At 54.6% G+C, this 20468-nt stretch overlaps 1 protein-coding gene across 3 annotated transcripts; it reads left to right on the forward strand.

Moving 5' to 3' along the window:
- The first annotated feature begins 887 nt into the window (after positions 1-887).
- AGAP2 (ArfGAP with GTPase domain, ankyrin repeat and PH domain 2) lies at positions 888-20347 on the forward strand. 3 transcript variants are annotated; one of them, XM_036236432.1, is made up of 19 exons: positions 1157-5996; positions 7713-7771; positions 8415-8502; positions 8707-8792; positions 8939-9086; positions 10061-10195; positions 10547-10656; positions 11074-11232; positions 11392-11478; positions 11563-11667; positions 12113-12275; positions 12466-12585; positions 13315-13443; positions 14334-14393; positions 14622-14770; positions 14898-14988; positions 15104-15326; positions 15445-15700; positions 15864-20347. In XM_036236432.1, exons 1-19 carry the CDS (start codon positions 4820-4822, stop codon positions 16104-16106), a joined length of 3588 nt encoding a protein of 1195 aa, XP_036092325.1. In that variant the 5' UTR covers positions 1157-4819; the 3' UTR covers positions 16107-20347. The 3 variants fall into 3 exon arrangements, with proteins under 3 accessions (XP_036092327.1, XP_036092325.1, XP_036092326.1); XM_036236434.1 differs by lacking the exons at positions 1157-5996; positions 14334-14393 and adding an exon at positions 888-1150; XM_036236433.1 differs by lacking the exon at positions 14334-14393 and having other exon boundaries at positions 15864-16908.
- The last annotated feature ends 121 nt before the right edge of the window (positions 20348-20468 follow it).

Consider the following 20468-nt stretch of genomic DNA (forward strand, 5'->3'; position numbering starts at 1 on the left):
TTTCCCCCCTGATTCCCTGTGCATCTTCATTTTGTCCTTCAATTCTTCGTCCACCTTCTTATCTTTCAGGCCCTAAATCCAGGGCAAGACAATGGCATTAGGGATTAAAGGGACTGATTGGCAAGCATCTTTGTTGGGTTATGTAATGAAAAGAGTATCAGAATTAAAATCAGAAGACCTAGATCCATATCTTTGTTTCATGCTACTGGCCTCTCTGAGCTTCAGTTTCCTTTGCAGACTAGGGATAATAATCTTACCCCTCAGGCCTGTCATGAAGATGATACATATGAAAGTGTGCTGTAAACTATTGTTTTATAGACAAGTTAATTATTACAGATGTAATTGAAGATGGAGTATGGTGATTTTGTCTGGTTATAGGTTACTGTCCACTGTCCTCTATAACCTGTTTTCTCCAGGAGGTGGTTACAATGGGATAGCTGACTGAGGGAGAGTTACATTGCAAGATATAATTACGCAAGCTCTTTGGATGTGTAGAGTGGGTGGTGAGTACAATTGTAAACTGGAATGCGGGGCTATAAGAGTGACAAGCCAAGTGTATATGGATTCTCGTGAGAGTTTCAGACTGAGCACAAGTCTATAGGTCACCAAGAGTTTAGGACTGCATTTGGGACCTGGCTTGCCACATTCTCCCAGCACCATCACTCATCTTAATTAGCCACCTCCCACAGGAGGCCCTAGGGTGCTTGTTAAGGTCTCAACATCCACCTGGCTGGGGAATCATAGCAGAACCTGGCTGGCAGAGCTGATGGGCCAACACTAGAGGGGGTGGGAGGTACAGGAGGTAGTGCTGTCTCAGGCTGTGGGTTTGAAACTCACCAGTCAGGAAGTGAGGCCTACAGACGGAAGGGCGCACAGGGGCGGGGAGTTCTGGGGCACAGCAGAAGGGGCCTTCTGGCGTTTGGGGGCTACGGGGCCATGGGCTTCAGGACCAGAGGCCGTTGTTAGCCTGGCAAGACAGGTCTGGGCAACATGCTTGCCCAGAGGCAGCTGGCTGTAGCTGCAGTGAGAGCAGAAGTCAAACGACATGAGGTGGCCAAGCAAGCTCTAAGCCGCCTCAGAAAACTGGCAGAGAAGGTGGGTGACCCGGAACTTCGAGACAGCATCCAGGCCTCACTGAACAGCGTACGAGGTAAGAGAAGAGTTGGCTCCAAGTTAGGTGTATTGGGGACCAGCAAGGGCATAGAAGGTTTTGCCGGGTCATATCTCATTTCCCAATCAGCCACTTCCTAGTCCCCAAGATGGGGCTGGGAGTGGGGGGAAGAATACATTTGGAAAGGATGGAAAAATACATGGGAGGTGTCATGGACTCTTTCCCCAACTCTGATCCTTCTCCCAGGGGATCAAACTACAGGTCACTGCTAAGATGACCTTCTTGGCAATGGAGAAATGGGTGAGCATGAGGAAGACAGGTCGTGACAGACCCATGGTAGACTCGAACCCTGCCTGGGGAATCTGGGGCAGGAAACAGTCTGGGGCAGGAGGTTCTGGGACTGGATAATATGTTCATTCCCAGGACCCATGAAGGATCAGTGACCTCTTGTTTTCCAGCTGTAGAGAGAAACACACACACACATACATACACACGCATTGAAACGCACCACACAGAGACTCTCAGGCTCCAAGGCACACACTGACACTCACACAGCATGCTCATGCCTTCAAAGTGCAGAGAAGTCCCCAGGATTCTTCTCAGTCTCCTCTCCTCCCTATGCTCCTGTTCCTGTCTTCCCCCCACACACCTTCCGCTCTACCTCCTTAGTGCCATTAGAGCAAGTGATGACAACACAGGGAGGAAGTGCTGCCATGGCAACACCATCCGCCACATCCTCCTGCCCACCCCAGCCCTCAATCCTGTGGTGGGGCCCTGGCAGGAACAGCTCATTCATCCACAAGGCCCCATCACTTAAGGAACTGATGGAACTGGATATCGTTTCTGGCCTGCTCTCATCTCATTTACCTCTGAGATGGCAAAGAGCTAGCAAAAGCAGGCTACTTTGCTCATGTAAACTATCTGGGAGAAGCACATCTTCCATCATATCTTGATCTCTCCCAGCCTCTCCATTCTTAGCTGCCTACCTGTGAGTGGAAGGTGGAAACAGTCAAGAGATCATTCCTTCTGTAAAGAATACCTCCTGCCAGATCTCTATGATGGTAAAGACCACCAGAACATAACTTGAGGGGAAGGAACAGTTTGGTTTGGGCTGTAAAGGGAACAGTCTGAACATCTTCCCATTGTCCCTCTGAGGCTAGTGCCCCTCTCACCTCCTGTCCCCCAACCTTTGCCAAGAACTACAGCTGATGCCTTCCCTACAGCCTTATTAGTAGGAAAAGCAGACCTAGGAGGAGTGGCCCTATGGAGCCTCATAAGGAGGAACTCCAAGCCCCACCTCTGTAGAAAAAAGTGGGGGGCAGATAAAAGTTTAGATCCAGGTAGAGAGCTTCGCTTACTTAGCTCTGGAAAAGGAGGGAGTGAAGAAATCTCTGAGAAGACTCTTCATAAGTGATTTGTTCCACTCTTTCCCTAAGAGTCAGGATTCTGTTCCCATTATATATAAAGGAAAACTGAGATCAACAATGGAAGGAAGAAAAATTAAGCCAGAATCAACAAGTCTCTACTCTCTCTTTCAGAAAAAAACTACAAAAGGGTTTTTTTGTCTTGGGGATGGTGTCATCCATCTGCACAACCAGGGCCGGGGGTGGGGTGGGGGGATGGGGAAGAGAGGCTGCTGACCTGGGGACAGGCCCCCAGAGGCATTGAGTATAGGTCTTGAGGAGAACAAAGGGCACCCAGCATCCTGGTACCGTCCCCCACTCTCACCCCTTACCAGGCCGAGTGCACTGCAGGCTCCTGCCTCCAAGAGCCGCCCACGACAGCACTATTATAGTCTCGGCTGCTGCGTCAGGAGGATGGGACGCCAAATTAGGGGAATGCTGAGACTATCTGAGTCCAGGGGAGGGGTCTCCAAGGCTGCCGGGAGGCCTTCTCTACTCTCATCCCACCCCTGCTGGAGCTTGGCCTCAGTTCTCCATGAGCCTAACCCCTTCATCCTTCACCTTAAATTTGAAGACAGTGAGCCTTGAACCCCATGGTCCCTACAGGGGTGAGGGATACGAAGCTGGCATTTTCCATTCTATCTCCTCTTTAACCTTCTAAAAGAGCCCCACCCCAAAAACCTCAGGAGACTGAATGGGAACTCAAAAGAATCCAGCTCGAGCTGCCTCAACTGAGTTGCTTCTTATATTGGGGGCTTTAAATACCCCACATGTGGGTACCCAGGTGTGAGGGTGGTGTCTCCATGAACTCTAAATCCCATGGCAGACCCCCACCACTACTACCACACACACTAATCCCTCTGCTTATCCCTGCTGTTTCTGAGGCACTCTTGGAGCTACAGTTGCTATGGAGACCAGATGCATTTTGGTATGGGGGGGTTGTCAGTATGTAGACATATTCCTCTCCTTCCACCTTGGACTGGAGCCTTTGATTCACTTTTTGGCCTGGGCTCCTCAGAGCCCCCAGATCCCTCCCTGCCTGAGGCACCCCCCTCCTTCCTATCTCGCTAAGTTCCATGTTTGTCTCTATCCCCTGGGAACACTTTCCCAGTTCACTTTGGGACAGTTGGAATCAAGTCGTGGCCCCATCAGTGTACTGAGTGTAGGGGGTGGAGGTGGGCAAGGGGCTTGGGTCATGGGAATGGAATATGTGCAAGTACCTAGGGGAGACATGGGATCCTGGGAAAGAGATTTCGGGGTACTCTTTCCCACTTCAGCTTCCCCAGAATTGGCAGTGACCCCGAATTTGCTCCTTTTTCGCCGCGGACTGTCCACCCATAACTAATTTTTACACTTGTTCCTAAATGCCACACCCAGCAATCGTGCTCCCTAATTGTGTTATGCTAGGGGAGGGGGCTAGGTTGTTGGAGTAGGTGAGTCCAAGTTCCAGGAAATCCAGCCCAGGGTTTGGGAGAAAAATCCAGTCCTGGATTTTGAACCGCCTTCGCTCACAGCCTTGCTGGTGGAGAGAAGGTGGGGAGAGGGGGAGAGAGATAGGGTAGGGGGCGGGGGCCGCCTCCTCATCAATGTTGGGGAGCGCCCGGACACAGCGCGCATCCGGACAGAGCCAAGCCCCGGCGAGCCCCCCGGACCCTTCGCCAGGATCTCACGCCCCTCCCCTCCCAGACCCCAGACCTGGGGTTCCCACCCCCTCTGGCTTCCCTCCTTCCTCCCCCGCCGGCGCTTGTATCTCCATCCCCAGCATCCTCCCCGCGCCCCTGCGAATCCCCCGCACGACCGGCCCCATTAGCTTCCCACCCTCCTAAAACACCCCTCGCCAAACCCCATCCGCAGCCCCTGTCCCTTGAGTCCAATTCCCCGCCTCTGCCTCCCCCGCACCGGTTCCTCTCCTCTCCCAGCCTCAGGTCCCCCTTTTCTGCCCCCTTTTCCTCCCTCTCCCTTATTTGCCCCCACTACAGTCTTCCTCATCCTCCCCTACCCATCTCAGCACCCCCACCCAAGCTGGGGTGCACGGTCCGGCGCGTCTCCCTGGAGCAGCACCAAGGTCCCGGGGCTCCAACGGGGTGGGGGCGCAGGGCGGGGAGCATGGGGAGGGGACGCCCCGTGTGATGGGAGGGGGGCGCAAGCGGAGGCGGCGGAGGCGGCGGCGACAGCGGAGCCGGGCCGGGGGCTCAGCGGGGTCCGGGGGCTGGGGGCAGCGAGCAGGGCGGCCCCATGGCCGGGCCCCCCTGAGGCAGTCCGGGGGAGTCCCCTCCCCTCCCCAGCTCTGGGGTCTCTGGGCCCCATGAGCCGGGGCGCGGGCGCGCTTCAGCGCCGGACAACGACCTACCTCATCTCGCTGACCCTGGTCAAGCTCGAGTCGGTGCCTCCGCCGCCGCCTTCTCCGTCTGTGGCCACAGCAGGCGCCCCCGGGACCAGAGGTGCGGAGACCGGGGATCCTGGCAGCCCCCGAGGCTCTGAGGAGCCGGGCAAGAAGCGGCACGAGCGTCTCTTCCACCGGCAGGATGCGCTGTGGATCAGCACAAGCAGCGCGGGCGCTGGGGGCACCGAGCCCCCCGCCCTGTCCCCAGCTCCGGCCAGTCCGGCCCGCCCCGTCTCCCCCGCTCCCGGCCGCCGCCTGTCCCTCTGGGCCGCCCCTCCCGGGCCCCCGCTCTCCGGGGGGCTGAGCCCCGACCCCAAGCCTGGGGGCGCCCCTACCTCCTCCCGGCGCCCCCTGCTCAGCAGCCCGAGTTGGGGGGGCCCGGAACCCGAAGGCCGGGCGTGCGGCGGCGTCCCTGGCTCGTCCTCCCCTCACCCCGGCACCGGCAGCCGGAGGCTTAAGGTGGCGCCTCCTCCACCCGCTCCCAAGCCTTGCAAGACGGTGACCACCAGTGGCATCAAGGCCGGCGGGGGCAAAGGCGCAGGTAGCCGCCTGTCATGGCCCGAAAGCGAGGGCAAACCCAGGGTCAAGGGGTCAAAGAGCAGCGCCGGGACTGGAGCTTCTGCCGCTGCCGTCGCTGTCGCCGCCTCCGCCGCTGTCACCGGGGCAGGGGGAGCCGCAGCCACGACCTCTGCTGGGGTCGGGGCTGGACCAGGAGCCCGAGGGAAGCTGTCCCCTAGGAAAGGCAAGAGTAAGACCTTGGACAACAGTGACTTGCACCCGGAACCGCCTTCCAGCTCTCCTCCTCCGCTAACCGTCCCAGCACCCCTGGCTGCAGCCGCTTCTGTCACCGCCGCTTCCGCGCAGCCAACTGGGCCTGCACCTCCAATCACTCTGGAGCCTCCAGCTCCGGGGCTGAAACGGGGCCGGGAGGGGGGCCGAGCATCCACTCGAGATCGCAAGATGCTTAAGTTCATCAGCGGCATCTTCACCAAGAGCACAGGGGGGCCTCCTGGCTCCGGGCCCCCTCCTGGACCCCCGGGCCTGTCTTCTGGCAGCGGGTCCAAGGAGCTGCTGGGCGCAGAGCTCCGCACCTCCCCTAGTGAGTAGGACCAGGGCCTGAGAACGAGGAGGGGAGGGAACCTGGAATGCTTAGCCTGGGGTGGGGGAGCCATGTGCAGAAGTAAACTAGAGAAGCTTCTCTTTTGGGTGGGCAGAGGAACAAGGCTCACTTCTGCCAAGGATTGGGGTAAAGAATAAGAGGTCCTGATGGCAGGGTGTGGGGGTAAGTAGTTACATTGTGCGACATGAGAGATGACTTGATTTCAAAAAGACTCAGAAAGCCTCAGAGCTTTCTGGGAAAATAATGCCCTTGGTCAGAGTGACTAAGAAATTGCTCCCAGAGAAGCCCCAGACTCCACTTGAAGCTTCAGCTAGACTCAGGGAGCATGGAAACAGGATTTTGCCTTGCCCAGAGGGACATTGAAGGTGAAGGGAATAAGACGCTTCAGCTTTTCCTGAGCACTTGGGGCAAAGTGGCATGAGAGTGACCTTGCAGGCAGCTCCTCGCCAGGGGGAGGTCTTCCCCTGAGCTGAGAGCGGGCAGCAGGCTAGTGAGCAGCAGGGAGGGATTCTGTTTCTTTCTATACAGTAAAGGCGGATTGAGCAGTATGGGAGTGCTTGTGGGCTGGATCGTGCTGAATATTTGAATGTGAAGTGAGAGGGGGTGGATAGGAAGCCTCACTTCCCCACTGCCCACCCCAGCCCCAGAGCAGCGTTGAAACCCCCAGGGGGCTGACCGGGAGTGACTCAAGTGGGCGGAACTGCTGCAAAGGCAATTCTTACTCTCTGGAGACTTGGGAGGGGATATGGAAAAGGTAGTTTGCCCCCCCCCCCCGGGGTTCTGTCTTTATTTTTTTTCTAGAAGTGAGGCGAGGGACTCATGGTTCGGCTCACACTCCCGGAGGGGAGGCAGGTCCGGGAGGAGCGGGGGCGGCCCCGGGCTTTGGCTGCGGAGCGGGTGGGAGCAGATGGCTCCGGATCCCAGAGTTCCCGCCGCAGCTGCGGCGCCCCGGGAACGTCCGGCCAGTGTCAGGAGCGGGGGCTGGACTCGGCGGGCGGAAGGAGCATCCATCCACCCCCTACTCCGCCAGGCCTGTGGCTTCTCTCGCCCAGGGAATGGAGCCCTTCCCTACAGTTTTTTTGGAGGGTGATTTTGGGTAGGATTATGGGAGGGAGGCATGGAAAATCTAAGCAGCATTCCTTAGACTGTGGAAAGGGGTCAGGGACCATCGCGCCACTGACCTTGAAAAGGGGAAAGGATATCCCTCACCTCAGCTTCTCTTCTGTGAAATGGAAATTGAGGAAGACCCACTCCCTTCTGTGTCTTAGCCCCTCCTCCTAGGGTCTGCCCTGGGAATCAGACAGGCCGGTGGGGAGGACACCCTTTTCTATAACCTCCCCCCCCCCCCGCCGCCCGTGACAGAGGGAAGAACCTGCTGCTGTCAGAGCTCTAGTCCCCCGGTCTGGGGCAGAGACCTACGTTTGAGGATGTGTTTAAGGGAGATGCCAACTGAAGTATTTTCGTCTTGCTGGCTCCGTTGCTAAGCAACCACTGAGCGGCAGCAACAGCTGTAGGGAAAGCTGGCTGGGATGGGAGGACTGGGGACCACTCTCAAACCTAGCTTTTCACACAACTCTCCAGCCTAGGCAGGGTCCTGAAGGTTAAGGAAAGCTGCAAAAGGAAGAGGGGTGGCTGAGGTTTGGGAGTCCTTCTCCGTCTAGAGCATTCCATCTTATGACTCCTTTCCCATTACAGAGGCTGTGGTCAATAGCCAGGAATGGACTTTGAGCCGCTCCATTCCTGAACTGCGCCTGGTAGGTAACCCAGCCACCTTGTCTGTAGGAAGGCTGAGCTCCTGTCCAATGCACTCTCAACTCTTTCCCTTTCTCCATCCCCTCTCTCTGAGAATGGGGAGTAGTTTTCCAGTTCTCCAGAGATTCTACCTTCATAGCACCTTCCTGGGGCTTGATACATTCTCACAACTTTTCTTCTCTAGTCTCTTTTTTCATGTTTGTCCGTGGTTTCCCCTCATTTCTGGCATTGCTCCTTTAACTTTTCATGTTCTATTGCCTAGAATTGGGTAAAACTTTTCACTGTTTAGGGCTGTGATATGTTGATATGTACCACCACCACCTCCCTCCCCCGGGCCCAACATGCACATATCTGATAAGTTTTCTAAATGTGCACGCGCGCGCGCACACACACACACACACATACACACACACACACACCCCGTACTGAGTTCCTAACATTCTTCAGCTTGTGGTCTACTTTGAGCTTGGGACCATATCTTGGCACACTGCTGGCTGGATCTTCCTTAATGCTCTCTCCTGACCAACTGTCATCCAGGCCCTGAAGGACCCTCCTTGGATGATTTATTAAGTTCTCTGGAGTGTCCAGACCCAAGCGTCTTGCTTCTTAATTCCCACAATCTCTCTTCCCAAACCTTGTCCTCAGGGTGTACTGGGCGACGCCAGGAGTGGGAAGTCATCACTCATCCATCGATTCCTGACCGGTTCATACCAGGTGCTGGAGAAGACAGAGAGTGAGTTCTCAGGAGCCATAGTAAACTAAGGATTGGGGTCAGGGATCCAGGATCAATGACTAGGCAGTGTGATCAATGATGAGGCAGGTATGGAGACCAGAGGGAAGGATGAGGACATGATTGATAGCTAAAGTAGAGGGAACAGGGGGAGGTCTAGTGACCTGTGACTTCTGATCTACTACCATATTCAACCCTTCTGGACAGGTGAGCAACACAAGAAAGAGATGTTGGTGGATGGACAGACTTATCTAGTGTTGATCCGAGAGGAAGCTGGGGCGCCTGATGCCAAGGTGAGGAGTGAGGTTTGGAGTAGGCTGATTGGCTGGGATCAGCACTGGCCAAGGGAGAGGGCTCTGATTTTCCAGGTCTCCCTGGGAATAGTGTCCAGAGGAATGGACTTGTTTGACCCTCCATTTGCTCCCTCACCCCCCGCAAGTTCTCAGGCTGGGCAGATGCCGTGATCTTGGTCTTCAGCCTGGAGGATGAGAACAGTTTCCAGGCCGTGAGCCGTCTCCATGGGCAGCTGAGCTCCCTTCGGGGGGAGGGACGAGGAGGTCTCGCGCTGGCACTGGTGGGGACACAAGGTAAGGAGAGGCTGGGAAGGCACTGCTGATGGCCACGGGAATACTGCCCAACATTTGGAAGAACTTGCCAAGGTGTGGAAATGGATACTTGGTTTCCAGTTACCTTCTGGAATAAGCCTGGTCTCTAGATAAGGGAGTCATTAAACCAACACAAACTTCCCAAGACCTGAGCAGAGAAAAGGGGACTCTTTAGAGAGGAAGGGAAAGCTATAGTAGTAGCTGTCCCCACAGCTCATTCCTTTGAGATGTCACCTACCTTGTGTTCTCACACTGCCATGTCCCAATGCCACCACCATAGGAAACACAAACTCTCAGGCCCTGATGCAGATAGAAAACCTTTTTCATCTCTTTGCTACAGCTGGGTCAGGCTGACACCTTTCAGAGGCGCTTATCTAAAAACAAAGGCTAAACACAAATGAAGTGATGGAGAAAACACAGAGGGGCAGGAAACCTTTTAGTTCTCAAAGTGATTCAAAGGCACTCAGACTCTCTACCAGGGCTAGGAAAAGCCTTTTCTACTACCCACCTGTGTTGAGCTGGCAGGACTTTCTGTCTGGATGCCTATCCAGCAGGTGCCTGCTTCCACCTGTTGCTTGCCTCCTGGTTTCCCGCTGCAGAGTGAGCAGTCCACCTGTTACCTGTGGCATTCAACCTTTTCTTAGTTCACATGTCAGGAGTCCTCCCCTCAGGGTTCTTTGGATTTGCAGGACAGGGTGATTATCACTCATGAGTCTCAGCCATTTCAGACCGTGTCAGGAAGCTCCACTGAACTCTGGAGCATTCTTTGAAGAGCCTATTCATACTGCAGCTGGGCATGGGAGCTGGGCCCAGCATTCAAAAAATACACTCCATTCCACTGGGTCACAAGAGAGGTATTCTCTCCTGTGCGTCCAGCCTGGGACTAGAGCCCAAGGGAAAGGAAACAGGAAAAGTGATAAAGGGGCTCCAATCCTGCTCCCTGCCTGTCCCCTCAGACAGGATCAGTGCTTCCTCCCCTCGGGTTGTGGGCGATGCTCGTGCCAGAGCTCTATGTGCAGATATGAAACGCTGCAGCTACTATGAAACTTGTGCAACCTATGGACTCAACGTGGACCGGGTCTTCCAGGAGGGTGAGTGTGGTGATCCCTGCACATGTGGGAAGCAGGGAGCTAGAGGCCTGGGATATTCTTAGAGGTCTCATATCCAGGCCTCTCTCCATGAGGGATAGATAGGACTTTAGTCTGTATAAGAGGAAGGAAGGATCAGAAAGGTCATAGAAGCTGTGCTTAATAGCCACAAGGTCTTTCTGGGCTGGAGGTGCTGGCAAGGCCACAGGTGGCATGAAGGCCATAGTGACAAGGAAGTTGGGGCCTATGTTATTTCTTGGGGATTTCTCAAAGCTGGGCATCGAACGAAGGGTGTTCTTGGGTATCTGCCCTGCTTATGCTGCCTTTCCCTCCTCCTCCCTCCCCCTCCCTCAGTGGCCCAAAAGGTGGTGACCTTGCGCAAACAGCAACAGCTTCTGGCTGCCTGCAAGTCTCTGCCCAGCTCCCCAAGTCACTCAGCTGCTTCCACTCCTGTAGCTGGGCAGGTGAGTTGGGGGTGTCAGGGTTCACAGAGGGGCTGGTAAGATTCAGAGGAGTGGCCAGTGATCCAAGGACAGGTACAGAGTACCCAGTGAGATTGTGTGTGTAGGGGGAGGCAGAGGGAAATGATAGTAATACCATTTGTAGAAAGTGCATTGGAATGGAAAGCAACAAGGTTTCAAACCTTTGCAATGTCCTTGAATGAGTCACCTAAATCTCCTAAGGTTGTCAGGAAAATTATATGTCATAAAACTTGTGAAGTCAACATTTGTAAAATTTAAAGCACTATGACAATGCCAGTGAGTTTTATTAATGATAATGCAAATAAGTGGGGATGAGATCAAGAAATTTCTTGATTTTTCATAACTAGCTTGGTGGGGTGGGTGCATTTAAGCTGTTCTGACTTCTCCGTCTGCCTCCAGGCTAGTAATGGGGGCCACACTAGCGACTATTCTTCTTCCCTCCCATCCTCGCCCAATGTCGGTCACCGGGAGCTCCGAGCTGAGGCAGCTACAGTGGCTGGATTGAGCACGCCAGGGTCCCTGCACCGGGCAGCCAAGCGCAGGACCAGCCTTTTTGCGGTATTGGATATGCTAACTCTCCCCCCAGCCTCCTGTCCATTACCTGCCCATCTTCTCTTATCCCTAGACCCCTCTGTTTGGGCCCTTATTCACCTGTCTTCCGTGTCCTTTCACCAGTGTATCCCTTCATCCTCTAAGTGATGCCAATAACCATTCTAGAATCGTCGGGGCAGTGACTCTGAGAAGCGGAGCTTGGACAGTCGGGGAGAGACAACGGGGAGTGGGCGAGCTATCCCAATCAAACAGGTGGGTGGTCCAGGGGCTGGGGACAGGCTGGGGGTAGCTGATCTTAACTGACTTTTCCCTCACACATCTCTTTTCGTACTACAGAGCTTTCTACTGAAGCGGAGTGGCAACTCCTTGAACAAAGAATGGAAGAAGAAATATGTGACCCTGTCTAGTAACGGCTTCCTACTTTACCACCCCAGCATTAATGTGAGTGGCAGAGACTGGTGGGGCCATACTGGCTGGCCTTAGATGCCCTTCTAGCTCTATGAGTCTGTGCCTCTAACAATCAGCAACATCATTTCTGGGAAGCTCTAATCCTATTCTCTTAAGGTTAGCAAGAAAGTCAAAGATTAGACACTTCCCATGTGCCCATGCTGGGGAGGGAAAGGTAAATATATCTCCTGGAAACTTGCAGTCTAGTGGTGGAGCATGGAGAAAGGACCTCTACCTGGCAGGCCAATCAGGGAATGCTTTATGGAGGAGACAATGCTGGGCCAAGTCTGTTGGGCTTATCCCCTAGAAACTCATCCCAACCCATTTGGCCCCCAGAGCCCCCTCTCCAGTCCCCCTCTAGCCCATACTATTGACTGGCTTCATAGCACCACCAAGGACCCCAGCCTTCCCTACACTCTCAACCCCTATGACCCTCCAGGATTACATCCACAGTACTCATGGAAAGGAGATGGATTTGCTACGAACAACAGTCAAAGTCCCTGGCAAGCGGCCCCCACGGGCCATCTCTGCTTTTGGCCCCTCAGCCAGCATCAATGGGCTGGTCAAGGATATGAGCACTGTCCAAATGGGTGAAGGCCCTGGTAAGTAGGGGTCATGACAAAGGGGTAGGAGAGTTGCCAGGGCTAGGGGAAAAGGAGGGATAGTAGGGAAGTAGGGGCTGGGATTGGATAAGCAAGAAGGTGGGTGAGAGAAGGTGGGTGAGAGGCCACATAAGGCATGTGGCCCAGAGACTGAGTGGCTCACTGGGGTTTTATCTTCCCCTTCCAACAGAAGCCACTACTCCCGCCCCAAGCCCAAGCCCCAGCCCCAGCTCTCTGCAGCTACCACCAGACCAGACATCCAAACACCTACTGAAACCAGACCGGAATTTGGCCCGAGCCCTAAGTACTGGTCAGTGAAGATCCATCCTCCATCCACTGTTTTCCAGATCCAAATGGGATGTGGGTGGGAAATGAAATTGGGTGGAAGCTTGGAGGTTGGAATCAATGCATGACTGACCATCTACTGGGTACTAGGCACCAAGCTCAGTCATACCCTGTTTATCATAATGGTTAAGACAGAGCTAAACTGCCTGAATTTGAATCCTAGCTTACCGCTTAGGCAAGTTACTTGACCTCTCCATACCTCAGTTTCTTCATGTATAAAATGGAGAAAAGTTTCTACCTCAGGGGGTTGCTTTGAGGCTTAAACAAATTGAGAACATTGTCCAGCACGTAGTCAGCCATTGGTGTTTAGAAATATAAGTTATTTATTTATTTATTTATTTACTTACTTACTTACTTAAAATAGCAAGTAATATTGTACCAAGCGATCCTCACAACAACTTTGTCAGGTCAAGGTTATTTTAGGGATGAAGAAACTGAGGCTCGGAAGATTAAGTGACTTGCTCAAGGTCTCAAGGCCAGTAAGTGGCAGAGCCAGGATCTGAGTGCGGGTCCGACTTTAAACCACTCATCAGCTCACCTCCTCAGGAATCATTAAGAGGGACTTCCTAAAGTGGGATAGCTGAGGAGGGGGACTCTAAAATGCCAAAGCTAGTTCAGAGGAGGAAACAGGCTATGGAAAAATCAGAAAATCTATGGAGGAAGCAACTGAGGCAACTGTATCCCTCCCCCTAAGACTGTACCCCATCTGGAGACCTGAGCCCCCTGAGTCGGGAACCCCCTCCTTCTCCCATGGTGAAGAAGCAGAGGAGGAAAAAATTGACAACACCATCCAAGACCGAAGGCTCAGCTGGGCAGGCTGAAGGTGAGGCCCTGGTGGGCAGTTGCACTCCCACCCTGGACCCTCACTCCCAACTTCAGATCCCTAGCCTAGTTCCTGCAAGAGGAAAAGTGCCTGAGCTGAGTGCTTGACTGTCATTACCAGTTTGCACATAATTTAGTGAAAAAATGGATGGATACCCTTCAGCCCTTGCCCTTCCTTCCATGGCATTTTACCCCAGGAGAACTCAGCCCCCATGCTCAATGACCCCCATAACTCTATAGCTCCTGTTTCCTCTCCTAATGACCCTCTAGTTCCTGTTCCTGCCCTCAACTCCATTTACCATCCCAGCCTCCAGAAGCTCCATGTCCCCCAGGGACTCAGCCCCTGACCTCAATGTCCACTACTAATTCCTCAACTCCTGGACTCTGTGACACCCCACCCCTGTTCTCAGTAGCTTCCCATGATAGCGAAGTTCCCGCAACAGCCTTTGACCACAATGGTCTTCACTCCTGCCCCCAGAGAAGCCCCTAGACCCTCCTGAACCCCAACTCCCCTCATCCCATGCCTGTGACCAAACTTCTGTCCCCTTTCCCAGTGTTTACTCAGATCGTGACCATCCCTTCCCCTCCCAGAGACCCGTCTCCTCACTGGTCATGATAACTGGCTCCCACCGCCCCTGCTCTCTGCTGGGTGCTCAGACCCAGGTTCCAGATCTGCCTACTCTCATGGCTCTTGGCTTCTGCTCTACTCTGCTCTGGGGCCACTGACTTTAGTTCTGCTTTTTCTCCCCATCTGTCTGTCCTGCTTTGTCTCTGGCACTCTCTGTCATTCTCTCTCTCTATCTCTCCATCTGCCACTTTTTCTTCTTTCTTGGTCTCTTTCTCTGTTCTGCTCTCTATTCTATCTCTATCTCCTTTGCTTCGGGAAACCAGCCAAGCGCAAAATGTGGAAACTAAAATCCTTTGGTAGTTTAAGAAATATTTATAAAGCAGGTAACAAGCGGGAGCTGGGAGGGGTGCTCAGCTGGGGTGCAGAGGGGTGGGGGTATCCCTGCCTTCCCCTGCATGTGCTCGGGCTTCCTGCTCTCCCTGCCCTCTGCTTCCCCAGCCCTTTGCCCCACTCCCAGGGGCTTGGGATGGACATGAGGGAGGAATGGTTTGGGGAAGGCGGCCTCTGTTTGAACTCTATTCCTCATGACCCCATCCCATCCTCCCACCCAGAGGAAAACTTCGAGTTCTTGATTGTGTCCAGCACTGGTCAGACGTGGCACTTTGAGGCAGCCAGTTTTGAGGAGCGGGATGCCTGGGTCCAAGCAATTGAGAGTCAGATCCTAGCCAGTCTGCAATGCTGTGAAAGCAGCAAGGTCAAGGTAATGGAGGAGGTGGTGGGGGGGGTGGGGTGGGGGTTTAAGCGAAGAAAGCAGAGGTGAATGTTTGAGGAGTCCTGAGAGGGACTCAGAGAGAGAGAGTCAATAATAACCCCAACCCTTTCTGCAGCTACGCACAGACAGCCAAAGTGAAGCTGTGGCCATCCAGGCGATCCGGAACGCCAAGGGGAACTCCATTTGCGTGGACTGCGGGGCTCCAAGTGAGCGCAAGGGGGCAGTGGAGGGGCCTGGGAGGGAGTGTGATACGCTGGAGTTGGCGAATGCCCGGGTGCCCTGCTGCTCAGGAGGGAGCCAACCTCAGCATTCCCTCCCCAGACCCCACGTGGGCCAGCTTGAACCTGGGGGCACTCATCTGCATCGAGTGTTCTGGCATTCACCGGAACCTGGGCACACACCTGTCCCGCGTTCGCTCCCTGGACTTGGACGACTGGCCGCGGGAGCTGACCCTGGTGCTGACAGCCATTGGCAACGATATGGCCAACCGTGTGTGGGAGAGCGACACGCGGGGCCGCGCTAAACCCACGCGGGACTCCTCGCGGTATGTGTGAAGTAACAGATGGTTTGTAGATGGTCTCCCGAGAGGGTCGCCTGTGTAGGGAGCAGGAATCCTGGCTGGGGGTCCCGAGAACCGTTCCCATTGATCCCTGGTCTTACAGGGAGGAGCGTGAGTCATGGATTCGCGCCAAATACGAGCAGCTGCTGTTCCTGGCCCCGCTGGGCACTCCGGAGGAGCCGCTGGGCCGCCAGCTGTGGGCCGCTGTGCAAGCCCAGGACGTGGCCGCTGTTCTCTTGCTTCTGGCCCATGCGCGACACGGGCCTCTCGACACCAGCGTAGAGGACTCACAGCTTCGCTCCCCACTTCACCTGGCGGCGGAGCTCGCCCACGTTGTCATCACACAGCTGCTGCTCTGGGTATGTCAGTGCGGAATGGGTAATGGGGCCTTTGGGGGCTCCACCTCTGAAACAGCCAGGCTGGGGGAGCCTGGTATTCCCAAAGGGACCCTGGACGTAGTCCTGGAAATCTTGGGTGGCTCCGCATGGCTGCGCAGTTAACACCGCCGCTTCCACTCTACAGTACGGCGCAGATGTGGCTGCCCGCGACGCGCAGGGGCGCACGGCGCTGTTCTATGCCCGCCAGGCTGGAAGCCAGCTGTGCGCCGACATCCTCCTCCAGCATGGCTGCCCAGGGGAAGGCGGCAGCGCAGCCACCACCCCCAGTGCGGCCACCACTCCCAGCATTACCGCCACGCCCAGCCCCCGCCGCCGGAGTAGCGCCGCCAGCATGGGCCGCGCCGACGCCCCCGTTGCGCTGGTATAGTTGTCCAGCGGGAGAGACACCCCCACTCCCCCACGGGCCGGGCACGACCGCACCGGGTGGACCGCTGGACAGATGCACCGCACCCACTCACCTTTCCACTCCGCACCCCGCCCCACGGGAGCACTTTTCCCCCACTCTCCCCACAAGGGCACAGCCCCCACGCCTCCCAGAAGACACAAACTCACCTCCTGCTCTCCAGTGAGGCATGGAGACCCCTGCTCAACACGCCCCTTCTTCACTGTTTCCACACTGGGACTGCTCTGGGTCTACCCGCTCAGTGTTTGCGGAAGGGGATGCCCGCGCTGTGGTACCTGCTCCTGGGCGCTTGGCTATGCCCGTTTGCGTCCCCTAAGGGCGGCGGGAAGACCCGGTCCGGCCTGTGCTCAACAATCCCACAGGGGCGGGAGCACATACCCAGGCTGGCTCCTGGGGCAACACCACCCCAGAGGGAGGGGCTAGTACACGGGAGTGCTAGCCCCAGGACTTGGGGCTAATACGCGGACCCCGCCCCTCCTATGCTGATCTCACTGCCTAGTGAAGGGGGAAGGGCAGCGAGGGGCAGGACCCCTGCTGCCTATGGGGTTAGAGGGGTCCCCAACCCTTTCCGTGAAAGGGACCATGAGGAGTGGAAATCAGGACGTCCCCCCACACCCACCCATGGATGGAAGCTAAAGGGCTGGGGGAGCCAAGAGCCTAGGTCCCTCCTCACTATCATCTTGGGAGGGAGAAGGGATGGAACTGGAGAGGGCTAAGGGGACTGGGGAGGGGCCTTGTAATTTATTGCTTTGTTCCCCAACAAAGGGGCGGGCGGGCAGGGACTTGGGGAGGGTGTTTCAGGGTAGGGGAACCAAGGGTGGGAAGAGGGTGGGGTGGGGTGGGGGTGCTCTCGGGTTGTGAGTGTCTGTGACTGTGACTGCGTACCTGTGACTGTGCAGCGCCCGTGGTGATCTGGGGTAGGGGGCACTCCTACAATGGGACCCCTCCCCCACTATTCTTCCTATCCAGCCCCTCCCTCCCACTGGAGCAGCTCCAGACCTATCCCTCAACCCCATGAACCCTCCCAGCCAGAGTAAGAGTATATGAGGTGGCTGGGAGGGTTTCCAGGCCCCCTGCGCCGTCTGCAGAAAGGGGGTAGTGGGGTGGACTTACCCGGCCCAGCCCTGCCTCTCTCAATCAACCCAGTCCTTGGGCTGTCTGTGTCCGTGGTTTCCAGTCTTTTTTTTTTTTTTTTCCTGGCTAAAATATTTTGCAAAGGACCAGGTAACTGGGGAGGGGAGAGGGTGGGGCAGGGGGGAATGCCCCCATCTCCTCTGAGGCAGGTGGTGTGAATCTTCAACAGCAATTAAAGAGGAAGTGATTTTGTCTAGGGGGTGAGCTGCTGGTCTGTTCTTGAAGAAGCCTGTCAGGGAATGGGGAACTGGAGGTGGGAGAAGGCCAGCAGAAGGTGCCTCCTGCTGGGGCTGCTGCCAGGGTGGTAGCCGAAGGCACAGAGGGGATAGGTCTGATCCTCCTTCGTGTACTATAGCTCTGGGTTCATGTAGTGGAAGAAGACAGGCAGGTCAGAGCAGCAGTGGGGAATCAGGGAGCAGAGAAGTCACTTACTCCCAAAATGACCCCAGTTCTGTGAAGGGCTTTGGGGCTTAGAGGAGAGGATGGGAGGAGGCTGCTTGGAGATGTGAGAAGATGGGGTAGTTTCCGTCAAGAGTAGGAACTTGGAGTAAGCCCTTAGTTTGAAACTGGGCCCTCCACTTCACAGAGATGTTGCCTTGGGCAGGTTACTTGTAATCAGAACAATCTCCATTAGTGGACACTTGGTTAGGGCTCCAGCTCCTCCCTGGAAAACTGCCTCAGGCTAGCCTGCTAACCTTGAACACCTGGTACTAGCAGTCAAGCTTATTATATTAGAGGGTCTTTCACGTGGTGGGGAGGAAAGAGGTGTAAGATCTCTCAGCTGCAGAGGTCCCTGGTTTCTACAAACTTCATGCCTAGCCAGTGCATTCTCCTGCCTCCATGTCACCTACAGAGGCCTATGGCCAGTATTGTCACCCACAACTGTAGCACCTCCTGCTTCAGCATGTAGCCAGTCCTGCTGCTGCTTATGTGCAGCCAAAAGTGTTTGCCCTGGGAGAGGGCTAGGTGGGTGATGGTGGGCCGGCAGCCAGTGCAGGCTGGGCAAAGCCACCCACGTGTCGTCATCCCCCCTTGATGAACCAGTCAATGGCCCAGTGTCTTTCAGTAGAGTTGATGCCAGCCCTCAGCTCCCTTCAGACCCACAATTAATGTTCAGCTGCAGGTGTGCCGCCAAGTTAACCAGGTATGGTTGTAGCAACAAGCTCAGGTCCCATTCACATGCAGGCTCTGGTTCTGCAGGACCATAGGCTAGGTGACCACCTAGCAGCCTGACCAAGGAAAAAGGTAGATTCAGGGGTGCAGGTGTGTGGTCTGGGAAGATAAAGCAAGAGCAAGAAGGGCAGGCAGCAAAGAAGACTCAACTGGAAGACCTGACCATTCCCCCTTACAGCTCAGAGACCCTGGATTCCCCCACTTCATCTCCTTTCTTTTTTGGTGGAAAAAGCTCACTCCCTTCCTCAGAAGCTCAAGAGTGTGAGTATGGGGTAAAGACAGGGACCTTGGAGAGAATGGAATTACCACAGAGAGCCACAGGCCAAGGGGAAGCTTCTTTCATTTTTAGCCAGTGAAAGGTAGTCAGGGTGTCAGCAACTCTCACAGCAAATCCCAACACTGAGTAATCCGTGAGGTTCTTTTTCACGGGCTGTATCTTTAGCTTTGTGTAAGATGTAAAGGGTAGTACTGGATGGGTAACAAAACATCAGGTCCTCCAAGTGATGGCAGGATAGGACTCTAGAAGGGACTTCTCTGTGAGGCTAAAGGAGAGCTACTACCCAGGCCACCTTCCCAGCTTGCTTTGGGTGTCCTCGCCTGGATTTCTGCTGCCGTCTGCCCTCTGCTCTCCACCACACCTGGTTGCCATCAGCCACACATCCCGCTACCCTCCTTTGGTTTGCCTTAGCACAGCTCGGGCAGACCAACCTCCTCTATGGGAATTGTACCAAAAGCCAAAGGAAAGGAAAAAATGAATTTATTACTGAAAGTACAAAATGACGAAATCTAGTGAAGATTCCAGAAGTCCGTTTTCTGATGAAGTTAAGACTCCATCCTCATCAATTTAAAGATAACCCTCCTGCCCCAGCCTCTCCCCACCCTCCCATTCTAAAAGATTATTGTAACTTCTGATCAGCTTTTGGGATTCCTTCTAAGAGTCTTGCCTCCAAGTACCATCCAGTCTCTTCGGAACTCTGTACTTACTGTAGGCCAGGGACCGGGCTAAAAGCATTACACACGCTTTTGCTCATTCAATCCTCACAACCATCCCATTGAGGTAACCTACCCACAATTTACCCATAAGGAAACAGCACCTCAAAAGTTAAATACCTTGTTCAAGGCCACACTAATTGTAAATGGAGGGATGAGGATTTGAACTCAGCATTCTCACTACAGCTGCTCTTAAGGTGTATCTCAGATCTTGTACAGATAAAGCATTCCTCTCAAGATATACAAATGGATCTGGAGAAGCAGGGTTTTACATATCTACCCATTACATGTCTAAATAAAACAATTTAAACGTAATACATGCAATAAGCACACAGTCAGCAAGAAGAGTTTCATATAACCTCCTTCAAAAACTGAATCCCTCATTTTCTGCTTCTGGAGAACTGGGAGTTCCATGCCCTCTAGCCATTTTTTTATCCTGTGAGTCAATGGAGAGTCTTCAGCAAGAAGGCTGTACAACTCAGAGATGGGGAACAAGAGGACAAAGGAGGGGTTGGGGAAATCCATGTCTGCACCTCACAATGAGGAGAGATGGAGACACCTACCCAAGGCCCACCTACCCTTGGCATACTAGGAAGCTGGCCTGTGTGGACAGCCACCCTCTCTCTGGGTGTGGTCAAAGGTAGAGGTCTTTTCTGGGAGACCTCGAGTGGTGTGGCCAGGTGGGTATAGGGTGTGGCTGACAAATGAGATCTGCAGCACCCTGCAAGGGAGAGTTCAGCAGAAGGAGGAGCTCTGTAGTGGGCTAACACTGTGGTGTGCATTTTGGCCTTTAGGGGAGAAGAGAAAGAACAGAAATGGACAGATGAGGAAAATGAGGGTGGAAAGGACTGCAAGTATTTCAGTCCTTGCCAGGTCAGTGGGATTCATTTATCTGTCCTCATCTCTTCCTGTAACCTCAGCCCCCACTGACACTACCTGGGAGGAGCAGAGCACAGAATGTAATGAGACAGTGTGCGCTCTACCCTGAAGAGAGCACCAAGCCTCTTCCCCACTTGACTCTCCACCGCA

The sequence above is a fragment of the Rousettus aegyptiacus genome, unplaced genomic scaffold (assembly GCF_014176215.1).
Source record: "Rousettus aegyptiacus isolate mRouAeg1 unplaced genomic scaffold, mRouAeg1.p scaffold_m13_p_2, whole genome shotgun sequence".
Lineage (NCBI taxonomy): Eukaryota > Metazoa > Chordata > Mammalia > Chiroptera > Pteropodidae > Rousettus > Rousettus aegyptiacus.